Genomic DNA, 12,725 nt, shown 5'->3' with positions numbered 1-12,725 from the left:
CACACATCACCCGTCATCCCCTCGCTGCCCTCTCTTTACCCTCTCTCAACTCTTCTTCTCCGCTCTCCTTTCATCTCCTCCTTCGCCTCTGACCTCCTCGTTCTCCTCCTCCTCGCTGTCTCTCTCTTTGATATCGCGGCTCACGGACGCCGCTCGCCGTAAACTGTAAATCTGTCGCCCGCTTTTCTTTTTCTTTCCCCTCTTAAAACGCGCGCGCGCGCACCTCTGACAAGCTGTCACAATAAATAGAGATAAGACCAGGTGGAGGGAGGGAGGAGTAAATGACAAGAAGATTGAATAAAAAACAGAACGGAGAGGTGGAAGAGATAAAACGAACAGAACAGGGAAAGAAAGAGGGAAGAAATGGGATTAAACTCAGCGAGAAGAGGAGGTGAGAGGAAGAGTTGAGATATGACGAAGGGAGGAGGTGGGATAGAGAGATTACCAGGTGAACGAGAGGAAAAGCTGTTGCGACACTCCCTAATGCAATTTCTAAACCAATCTGCTAAGTGCACCTAAGAGACTGTGTGTTTGTGTGTTGAAGTGTGTGCTCACAGGAATCTAATAATCTTGTTGCAGACAACAACCCATCCTCCTTCATCTTTCACCTACTTCAACCCTTCATGTCTCTCTGCTGCTTGGACTGCTTCCTCTATAAACCAGACACATCTGGGGAGGGAAAAAAGCCGTTTCTAACAGCTGTTCACGCCAAACCGGAGCTGTTTTACTGGGGAAAATGGAGGTTTGTAAAAACAAGTTTAAAAAGTGTTCAAATAAACAAACTCTTTGTTTCTCAGAGTTTTTGGTACATGAAAAACTGTAAAGATTAAAAATGTAAGCTTGTTTTTGAAATGGTGTTACGGTTTTTTAAATACTTTTTAAATATTTGAAGGAAAATGAAGCTGAAATTCATTAGTGCAAAGCTACTTGACATCCTATTGGCTGTCGCTTGAAAAGCAACCAATCCAAGAGCGCCATTCATTTTCCTTGTCTCTGATTGGCTGCATCTCTAAGGGGAAATAAGGAAGACTGTATATATTCTGCAGAAGTGCTAAAACGGTTTCCACTATGCGTATTGATGCTTATTAAGCTATATTTTATGATATATTTACTCCCTAATTTACACAAAACCCCCCAAAAACTACATTTATTCTTTGTCATAAGTGTGTACCCCAGACATTTTTTCTGTGTAATAAGATTTATTTTAGTTATATAACTAAATTTAGCTCATGTTTCATCTATATTGTGTTGTTAGGTATTTTTCTGTGATGAGATTTAGAGATTTTTGAAATATCAAAATGAAAGTTTCTCTTTACGCTGATGATTAACTGCTATTTATTTAAAACCACCAAAACTTTGCAACCGTTTCTTGCCCATGTTTCTAGGTATAAATTTGAACATTGGTGATTTTAGACCCCCTTCATTCTCCTCAGCATTTCCTCTATAACATCTTCTTGCTTTATCAAAAGTTTCAGACACATTTCATTCATTAAAGCACCGTCATTTGGCCTAACCACACATAAAGAGTCTCACCAGTCTGTCTAATCTTTTGCTGTTCCAAACCAGAAGGCTAAAAATGTTGAAGATAATTAACTCAAGACCAAAAAACTTTTAGCTTATCATCAGTTAATATAAAAATTTAAATTATTTACTGATATTTTGCTGGTGGATGTACTTGAAATTGAGTATAAAAATTATCAGGACAAAATTACTTTGTTTCTGTGCCTAATAAATGAAGCTAATAATTATCTCTGTTGGGGTTACCATGCAGCTGAGACTCTGCCCTGCAGCTGCCCAGATGTTGGCTGCAATAAATAATTTAGATGTTGGCTCAACTAAAAAAGAAAGATGAAGAAACCAAAAAGAAGCAGAGAATGCGCATTTTCTGTTTTTTCACGCAAACAAAGAGCAGTTTCAGTTGCTGAAAACTTGCAGACTGAAACAGCCTTTGTGTAACATTATCTATTTTCAACACACACACACTGACCTGCCTCTCCCCTCTCGATGTTTTGTTCAATCCTGACACACACACACACACACACGCAGCAACGAAGAGGATCGGTTCTTTTCCATGGTGACAGAGGGTCATATTTCTTGCTTTGATCTTCACCTCTCCCTCTGTGATCCTTCACTCTCCTCTGTTTTCATACAGAAAACAGAGACAAGGGAGAGAGAGAGAGCATCTTTCCAGCGTCTCTCGTCCCGGCTGGTCGGTAGGACGGTAACTGAAGCATGAAACCACTTTTTCGGCCCCTGAGACTCGCAGGCACACACACTCAGCCACCAGGTTGCAGGATGGCAAACTGTGAAAAACATTAAACTGAACACAAGATGTGAAAAAGCTGCTCACTTTGCACCAGACATGCTTGTGATAACCCAGGATGAGCCGAGCGCGTTTTAAAGAGACAGATTCAAACAGCGAGTTGAAGCAAAAGCTTTTAAAAGGAAGAGAAGAGTTCAAACCTGGAGTAAATGTTAAGTTGTTTATCTAAACATTTTATGTTTTAGCAGCTGTTATAACAGTTATTCCATCTACGCTTTTAAACTAAAAGTGGTAATTATAGTAGTACTGTGCAACTTTAGTATTTATTAGTCATAACCAAATACCACGGAAGAAAAAGTCTCTTTAAAATCTGAACTTTTTAGACAATTAACATATAAATAATTTTTATCCTGTGAAATTACACACTATATGATCATTTTTGGGCACCCATTTAATTCTTATAGTATTACTATACTTTATGCTTTATTTTTGTCCTCTTACAACTTTATTCTCGCATTACAAATTTTTGTCATTGTGTTACGACTTCATTCTCATAGTATTGACCATTTTTGTGGAATCATAACTTTATTCTCAAAGTATTACAACTTCATTCGCATTGTATTACCATATTACGACTTAATTATCAAATTATGACAACTTTAGTCTAATATTACTTTATTATTATGTTATTACCACTTCATTCTTGTGTCATTCCGACTTTATTCTCATATTATTACAACTATCATATTATGACTTTATTCTCATACTATTGCATCTTTACTCTTGTATTATTACAACCTTAGTCTTGTATTATTATAATTTTATTCTCATTACTTCAAAAACAAAATTATCTTGGTCTGGCCCAAATACTGGCCAATCAAACCACGGTGTTTTGATCACATGGCACCAGTGCGTTGGGCTGGGCTAGAGGTGTTGTCTTTAAAATTAGCTAGTTAGCATCTCACAACAGGAGCGTCTTCAGATGTGAGTAGCGCTCTAGTTGTCATCAGCTCAAACATTTCACCCACTTAATAGTCAAATGTCCGTCAAGAAGTACCTGCTGAAATTATTCAGCAGAGAATAAATTGATCTGAAATTATCTTTGTTTACTTATCTTTATTAGCCATGCTAACCAGCTAACTGCTAAGAACCAACACTGGCCTAGCGCAACGTGATTTGATTTGCTAAAAGCCACTCGATTTTTGGCTTGGGTCACCAGAAGGTCATCACATTTGCACGCAAAGCTTTGCAGGTGAACTTGAAGTAAAAAACAAAGTTCATAAACTCAATGAATCTGATTCTACTGAGAGTACATTTCTTCCATAAAACACAAACCAAGTCTTCATTAAACTAGGTAGAAAGCGGCTTTATTAACTGACAATCGTTTTCAAGATAATCGGCAGCTACAGCTGCTTCAGAAACAACCCGACGCGATCCGATCGGCCGGCTGCTGGCCGCTAACACACTCCGTCACACTGCAGCGGGGTGACCTCGGCTCCCCGCCGGCCAACGCTTTAACCTTTATCAATTAACCAGCAGCACAAAGCGGAGCTGAAACCAGACACACAGACAGAAACGATGCGCACGAACCCCGGCGAGACACACAAAACCAAGCATGCACATGTAACCAGAGCCGGAGTGACAACTGATAGCTCTGTTTGTGCTTTCTAGATTGTCTCTCACACACACACCTCGACAAGCAGGCACAACAACTGACCACATTTCAGCCGGTGTGTGTTTTCACAAACCACTGTGTTCCATTAAAAAAACTTAATGCTCCATGCAAAAGAATGAAAAACAGCACAACGACAGAAAGAGTTCACGCTGAGTGTGTGTGGAGCTTCTTCTGCAACGCTTCAACAAACCAAAACGACTTCTCTCCCCCCTGAGTTACAGACAATACAACCTCCATCATCGGTGTGGGTGTGTGTGCACCGCTGTGATGCCTGTGTGTGTGTGTGTGTGTGTGTGGGCTCTAACAGCCTGTCGTGATAAGGAGAGCCCAGAATAACACTCCGACATCAGCAACCCTCCCTCCTGTCACTCACTATCGATTCTTCCTCTCACACACACCCGGACACACACAGAAAACCAAAGAGGTGACAAGGAAGTAGAAAACACTCCGTCGCTCTCGCTCAGATCAAACGCGGCCCTTCCTTCAATTAAAAACAACGTGAATACGGGCCAAACTTTAAATCGGGGTTGCCACACTTATCATACTTCAACTTCAGAATATTTGATTTCAAATTTACATGATTTTATTGTTTTTTTTTTTAAAACATAAAGAACAAACTTTATGTGCAGTATCGACCATTCAAAGAGTCGAACGTCAGGAAAAGTCGTTGGTCTGATTGGTTTATGGTCAAAATCACAAGTTTCAGATAAAATTTGTCTATGCTTCATAGAAAAGTTTGTCTAAAAAACAAACTTTTCTCGTCTTGGTTCCCTTCTGGCCAGGCAGTCAATATGACTGCTCCAAGTCTTGGAAAGTTTTGCCAATTCAGAATCAGAGAGACACATTTAATAAACTCCTGACATGTTTAAATCTTCCTGCTGCACTATGTTTGATTGTCCATCTGCCTTTAGAATCGTCACATCCAGCTTAACAATGTTTGGCGCCACCCAGATGGAGAAATTAAACTTTCTTTCTTATAAATCTGGAAATGTTATCATGTACCTCACTTAATCTATTAAGGTCTATTTTTCACCTTCTAAGATGAGTGGGATTTTGTTTTTTGTTCATAATTTATTAATTTTGATCAATCAAAAATCAACTTGAAAATCAAGCTAATAAATGTCTAAATACATTATGGACAAAAGGGACTCTGCTAGTTTGTTTGATAATGTAAACAGCATAACATGGGGTACAGTCTGGATAAATTACTGTTTTCACATGTTTTTTGTTCTTGTCATAAATTTTCATAATTTTAAAGCTTTACCAGGAAATCTGTCATATTTTCCAATAAAACTTCTCCAATCATTATCATCAGGGATAAAAAATATTCATAAAACAATCATCTTGCTCCTGCTGATTGATTTAAACTGTGATTGTTGCTTGTTGCAGGATCTAAGGCCTTGTTGTGTGTCTGCAACACCTCTGAGTGTTCACACCTCCGCAGGAGGCCACCACCAAAATTAGCCCAACAGTCTCCATCTAATGTCTGCGTTATATTTATTCAGTTAATTTTGCTCTATGACTTTAAAATCAGAATTGATTCAATTAAACCAGATTAGTAGCTCATTGAAAATAGTCCTTGTGAATTTGTGAACCGAATTGCCGCTATGTATCATTGTTCAGACATTACTGATCAAACATAATCTGCTTCATTGAGCAACTTTCTGCACATAAAGCCACAAAAAAAGCATCGGAGGAATCTTGTTATATTGTTTATCTGGCAGCAGTTCGCTTACCTGGTAGAAAATAAAGACGACAGAAAAGATAAACAATTTATAGTCACTGTAATTCAAATTCAAAAAAACTTTATTGATCCCAAAGGAAAATTGAATAAGAGTGTAAGAACTCATACAGTCACTGAAGCTTGCATTAAGCTAACGCATTAATAGGGCAGCTAATTTTTGCTAACTTTGAAAAAACATTGAGCAATGATGAATTCTACAGCGCTAATTTACTTACTTATTTTAGAAGGTTTCATTAAATAAAGTTTAACATACATATTCAAGTTTTGGTTATCAACTCTTAAGTTTTTTTCAAGATACACATTTACATTCATGCTTTTATTCTGAAGTGGGTGAAGACTGTTTACACAGCACTTCTACTTCCTCTCCTCACGTTTATTCTATACCCAGAATGCATTGCTCCACAATAAACAGTTTAAAATCTACTGATGACCACAATGATCAATTAGGCTAAATTAGCAACAGCATTAGCAATACCCCACAAATATAAAACTGAAATCATGAGTGAAAAGCTTGTTCCAAAGCGTCACTTCCTTTAAGCCTAAACATGAGGATAGAAGTGCAGTAACAAATTTGACCCTGTTGAAGGCGATATAACGTGTTGAAGTTAGCGTGTTAGCATTAGCTTCTGCTAAATTCCATGTTTATGTAGCTCATTAGCGTTAGCAGATCTAATGTTTAGGTTTAGTGCTCGACAGTTAACGCGACTAACTTTTTAGCTAGCAGTGTCAACTTCTAATCCACAACTTTATATAAATGTCAAACTAAAGAAATATTTCATCATTTTTTAAGAAATCTGAACTGCGTTTTGTTGTTTTTAGTTCACTCTCACTCCGAGATCCTCGAAGGCTGAAGTTCTAAAACTTTTAGAACACATCCGATTTAAGTAATTAAGTCATCAACATGACTTTCTAGAACTGGATTTCCCAATTATTCAGACTCCTACAAACCCATAATTGCTAAAAAGTGAAGAAAAATAAATCAGTCGACTTAATAAAGCCACTGAGATGACATCATCGGCTTTAAATTGCTCTCCTAATGTTTGGTTTCTCAACAAGACGTGTGGGAATGTTGTTTTTAACGGCACAAATCTCACTTTTCCCCGTTCTCCCACCGCGGTGACGCGGTGGATCCTTAATAATCCCGCATCGAAACCACTTCAAATTAAAAGGAAACAAAACACGGGTCAACGAGAACCGTCGTCGGGGAGCACAAGTGGATTTAGGAGGTAATCGTGTTGACACACACAGAAACACAAACACTCACATGGATTACAGAGGAGATGAAGTATGTTGGAGCACAGCGGGAGTTTTCTTTCTCTTCGTTTGTGTGTGTTATTATTTAATTTCTCCGCTTTTCTTTTCCCAGAGCTTTAAAGAGGGCGAAACGGAGGAGGAGGAGGAAGAGGAGGAGGAGGAAGAGGAGGCATTAGAAGAATGTCAATATGATTGGAGGAAGAGGAGTGTGTGTTCGCTGCGCGTTCAGCAACAATAGCTCTCCAGCCGTGTTGTTCCATGTGCATTCACATGATCCATTATTACCTCTGACATGTACCGCTGGGCGAGCGAGGGAGAGAGAGGGAGAGAGAGAGAGAAATGACTGAGAGGAATAAAGAAGAGACAGAGATGCACCTGTGATTGTGTAAGTCAGCAGAAGACAAAAACGACAACATTCAATCCTTTATAAACTGCAGGACAGTGTGTGTGTGGCGGGGTGTGTGTGTGTGTTTGTCTGAAAGCAGAGGTCACACACCAAGGATCCACAGCAACGCAACTCAGTTAATTATTAGCTGAAAACCGTCCGTCTGTCATCTGCAACAACAAAAAAAGCCCAACTGGGACCAAAACCAGAGTTCCCAACAAAATGAGAAATTCCCAGGACTTTCCAGGATGATTCCATGATTGCAGTGAAGCCTTATAATGTTTTATACCTGATTTATTTTATCAGGGAGGAAGAAAAGGAAGAATCCGCAGAGCATTTCTGAAAGACTCTCCAGATTTGAATGAAGGAAGGAAGAAATAAAGGAAAGAAAAAGAAAAGGATGGATGAGAGGAAGAAATAAAGAAAAAGAAAGGGAGGAAGGATTGAAGAATGGAAGGAAAAAAAGAGAAAAACTAAGAAAGGATTGAAAAACAGAGAGGAAAAATAAGGTTTGAGGGAAGGATGGACAAAACAAAGGAAGGAAGGATAGAATGCTAAGGTATGATGGAAAGAAGAACTAAAAGATAGAAATGAAGAAAATATGGAAGAAAGAACTAAAACAAAAAGAATGGCAGAAGGAATAAAAGGAAGATCTAAAGAAAGAGAAGAGAAAGGAAGGATTGAAGGAAGTACTAAAGAAACAAAGAAAAGGAAAGGCAGGAAAATAGAAAGATGGAGGAAACACTAAAGAAAGAATGATGAAGAAAGGATGGAGGAATTGAAGATGGAATGAAGGAAGGGTTGGATGAAGGATGGAAAAACAATTGAAAGAAAGAAAGTCTGAATCAAGGAATAAATGATGGGAGGAAACAGAGTGAAGCAACAAAGTAATGAAGGAATCAGGAAGAGCTGATGAAAGGAAGGAGATAAAGTTCTTTCTCTTTTCTTTTCCATAACTGGAACAAATTTCCATGAAATTCAAAACTTTTCAGGAACTCTGAAGCGTTTCCAGGTGCTCAGGTCGCTGCTAGATGTTTCTGATCCGAACGGCTGAATCTCCATGGCAACAGGTTGCTGATGACCCGTTCATTTAAATCATGTTTTGGTTAAAGCGGAGAAACACCTGAAACCTGCAGAAATCCGGTCCCTTCAGAACCAGAACCGCCCACAGACTCCATGATTAACACTGCCCTGAGGATCACCAGAGGAGGACAGACTAACCAAAGTTACTCTAGTAAGAGTAAAAAAGTATTTGGTCAGAAGTCTGCTCAGGTCCTGAAATTATCAATCATTTAATATTTCAAAACTACATAATCAGACGGACCAAAATATAACCCCGGGTGGAAATTTTGGTATTTTAAAGATAAAAATGACAATAATTCATATAATTAACTAAAAAATGACAAAAACAGGAAAAAGAAAATTTTCCAAATCGGTTTCTCTCAATAAAAAACTTCAGAAACTTTAACAGAAACTGCAGGTGTGCGTCTGTGTCTAGTGGATTTTTGGTTAAAACGTTAAAACATGTTTTTCATTCAGTGGGTAGAAAATCCAGACATTTTACTCAAGTAAGAGTAGAAATACTCCATAATACAATTACTCAAGCAAAAGTAAAAAGTACAGCGTAGTAAAAATGTTCCTAAAAGTACATTGTTTTCCAAAAAGTTACTCAGTAAATGTAACTGAGTAAATGTAACTAGTAACTACCCAACCATGCACATTGCACTTAGAAGATTTCTCTCCAATATCTCAAACATGCATGAAAATAACCAACCAATCAAATCAAAAAGTCAGTGAAAATAAACCCAAAACATTTCTCCCACATTTCTCCGCCCGCACGATGTTTCGACTGCTTCCTTTCCAGAGACGAAGCGACGGAAATATCCCGCTCCGGTGTAAAAATAAAGCCTGTTATCAGTTCTGTTAACACAAACAGAGTCCTCTGCACGCTCCAAAAGAGACTCCTCTGCATCCTGCTGGCAAAAACACGCTCCGCTAATTAGCTCTGTTCCTCACAGCTGACACAGAAAAACACCCAAATCTGGAGAATTCGACAAATTAAAACACTTCTAGCACCGATTACAGTAAGATAGAAACAAAGATTTTGCTCTTTTTAACAAGAGATTTCAAAACAAAGTGCAAAGAAACCCTGGTTATCATCAGAAACAGAGGCTGTAGAGTGTTTGCACACTGACTCACACTGTAACGCTGCATTTCTAAGAAAACATCAACATTTTGTTTGTTTTAAACATGCAAACCGTTTCTGCGACAGATAAAGACTCCAAACTGCACCTTGTTTGCTTTCTGTGGTTTTAGTTCTACAAAAAGAAACAAACTCGATTATTTTTCTTCTTCCTTTAACGTCTCTCACAACGAGCTGCAAAGTTAATCTAGAAAATAATGAAAGATACTGATTCGCTGTTACGAGATCCATCCGTCCATCTTCTTTTTTTCTAACATCTCTAAACACACAAGAGGCAAACATGGCTGACCGAATCTCCATGTGATTTTTACAACAAAAAAATAGAAAGAAAAAGTGTTTTTAAAAGCATTCTGTTGGTTGATGGGTTTATAGACTGAAAACAGTGGAAGTTTTTGTAGTTTTAATGCATTTAATTAACACTGGAAAGATTTTATTGTTTTTAGTATGTCACCTGCTGATCACCAATCAAAGCAATCAACACAAAAATGGCAGATTCTGAACTGTTTTTAACAATAATCTGCACAAGCTCTACTTAAATATCTCACTTATTGAAGATAAATGACGTATTAAATGATATAATTACCTTCAGAAACATCACAAATTATAAAAAAAACATTTCGAAGCTGCTAAATGTTTATTTAACAGTTTCTTTTCCAAACATATAACTCAAACCTTAACTGAATTACTCTAAAAAAAAATAATAAAAAAAACACTTATAGTGACAGTTTGGACTCTTTTATACATTTACTCTACAGCAAAAACAACAAAAACAGGAAACTGGTGCAACTTAGGTTCATTTTTTTCTTTCTTTCTTGAGCGGTGTAAAAAACACGTGACAAATAAAAGCTTAAGGACATCATCTAAATGAGAATACAATTGATTGATTTTAATCTTTTACATAAAGTTTGGATTCAATTGACTTGCAAAATTATGACTTAAAATTGCAATGTACATGTACATCCAGAATGATTCGGAACTTTGAGTCCTAACAGACAGATTGGGTCGAAATGGCGCACAACTCCTTCCTTTGCAATAAAAAAAGACAGAAAAATGACTGAAAGTTGCGCAAAGTGCGTTTCTCCCGTCCGGAAACTCAATACGTCTCCCTGGAAGTTGCGCTTTGAACCCTAACCGATCCCAGTTCTTTGATAGCTAATTGCAATATTTTTCCAGAATGAGTCGGAACCTTCATTTCGGATTGGGTCGAAGTGGATCGTAAACAGTACGGAGCCGCTTCCGCTGCAAGAACGACAAAAGAAACACTTTAAGTTGCGCAAAACGTGTTTCACCCGTCCTAAAAATCAAGTTGCATCCCTGAAAGTTGCGCTTCGAACCCGAACTGAGACGGTTTCTCTGCTAGAAAACATAATTGCAATATTTTTCCCAGGCGGAGTCGGAACCTTGAGTTCAGATTGAGTCGAATGGATAATAAACAGCGCGGAGCTACTTCCCCTGCAATAAAAACGACCAAAAACAAACTGTAAGTTGCACAAACACCTGAAACTCAAGTTGCATTCCTGAAAGGACCCGAACCGATTCGGGTTCTCTGCTAGCTGATTGCAATAATTTTCCAGATTGAGTTCAGATTGGCTCGAAATGGATAACAAATAGTGCACAACTACTGCCCTTGCAATAAAAACCACAAAACAAAAAGTGCAAGTTGCGCAAAGTGCGTTTCTCCCGTCCTCAAACTCAAGTCGCATCCCTGAAAGTTGCGCTCTGAACCCGAAACGAGGCGGTTCCGCGGACTGACCTGGCGCTGGTGCAGTCCTGGTACAGCGTCTCGAAGTCCTTCCTGGAGATGAGCTTGCAGCGGTTCACGCCGGGCTGAATGGCGCCGAGCCCCCGCAGGACGCGCACCTGCTCCACGGTGCACACCACGGGCGTGATGTCCAGCCTCTTCAGCTTGGTGTAGACGGTGTGCAGCCCGCCCACCAGGTGCTTCAGGAAGAGGTCGAACACCTGCGGCAGGCAGATCAGCTCCTGCCCGTCCACGTTGAAGCTGGCCACCTTCACGCCGTGCACCTCCACCAGCTTGCACTCGCTGCACAGACCCGCGCCGGACGAGGTCTGCACCAAGCCCGGGGAGCCGGGGGTCAGGCCGCTCAGCGAGCCGAGCCCGCCGAGGGAGCCCAGGGCGCCGCCCGGTCCGGGCAGGAAGGCGCTCAGCATGCTGCTGGTGAGCCGCGGGGACGGGGACAGCGAGTGGGAGTGGGAGTTGATGTGCGCCGGGCTGGAGGTGCTGGTGGACACGGCGGAGGAGGTGTGGAGCGCCTCCGGGGCGGAGCGGTAGAGCCCGACGGGAGTTTGCGTCCCCGAGCTCGGGGAGAGCAGCGTAGGAGAGCCGGTGAGCGACATGGAGGCGCTGGAAGTGGGATGTGTGGGACAGTTTCCAGCTGGAAACCACTTGTTCCTCTGCTTTCCTTTTACTTTTCCTCTTCCTCTTTTATTCCGTTCCTCCTCTTCTTCTCAACTCTTCCAATCCGGGACAAAGTCTCGCCGTGGAAATCCGTGCGTGGACTGTCCGGTCTGTGCGTAAAGCAGCCTGGATCAGACTCCAGGTCAGCCTCCGCCTTCCGCGCGGATGACAGACACACCAATGGACCAATCAGAGCAGACCTGGAGAGGAAGGCCCGTGCGTATGTGCGCGTGCGTCTATTATCGGTCGCATCTCTCTCTTTCATAAACTTTCTCACGAGCCGCTTCACTCTCTCCAAAACGGGAAGTTTGTGTTTTTCTTCCGCATCATTTTTCGTCCGGACATCGAACAAACAGCACGTGTTTGAGAGCGCGCGCACGCGCATGCGAGCGGCGTGTTTTGGTCAGTTGTTGCTCACGCGCGAGCTCTGGTGGCGGGATGGACGCACGTTCCCTAAATAACGACGATGAAGGTGAGTCAAAGTTTGGGAGAAGAAAAGGACGACAGAGCAAAAATATATATATATAAAGGATAAAGAAAGAAAAGATCAAAAGGTTAAAACTAAATGATTATTTAGGAGCATTTCAGTAAATTAAAATATTGAAGCTAAAAAAAATGAATAAGTAAATTCAGTCAATAATTTCATTTTAAAAATGTAGTATAACTTCCAACACATTTTTATTTGAAATCTCTAAACTCTCCCAGTCTGAAAAAAGCAGAAATAATGTAATCTTTGACTTATTTTGTATAAATACAAAAGTTTACTTTAAATATTTAGATTA

General features: G+C 40.0%; 1 protein-coding gene across 1 annotated transcript in view; it reads right to left on the bottom strand.

Annotated features, from left to right (window-relative positions):
- LOC116733224 (dachshund homolog 2-like) overlaps positions 1-12,079 on the bottom strand; it is a 98,037-nt gene extending 85,958 nt beyond the window's left edge. Inside the window, exon 1 of the mRNA XM_032584005.1 lies at positions 11,278-12,079. Within this exon, the coding sequence (XP_032439896.1) occupies positions 11,278-11,882 (605 nt within the window). The 5' untranslated portion in view covers positions 11,883-12,079. The remainder of the gene's footprint in view (positions 1-11,277) is intronic.
- Between the last annotated feature and the right edge of the window lie 646 nt (positions 12,080-12,725).

The sequence above is a fragment of the Xiphophorus hellerii genome, chromosome 14, assembly GCF_003331165.1.
Source record: "Xiphophorus hellerii strain 12219 chromosome 14, Xiphophorus_hellerii-4.1, whole genome shotgun sequence".
NCBI classification, from domain to species: Eukaryota; Metazoa; Chordata; class Actinopteri; order Cyprinodontiformes; family Poeciliidae; genus Xiphophorus; species Xiphophorus hellerii.
This window is presented reverse-complemented; position numbering and strand designations above follow the sequence as displayed.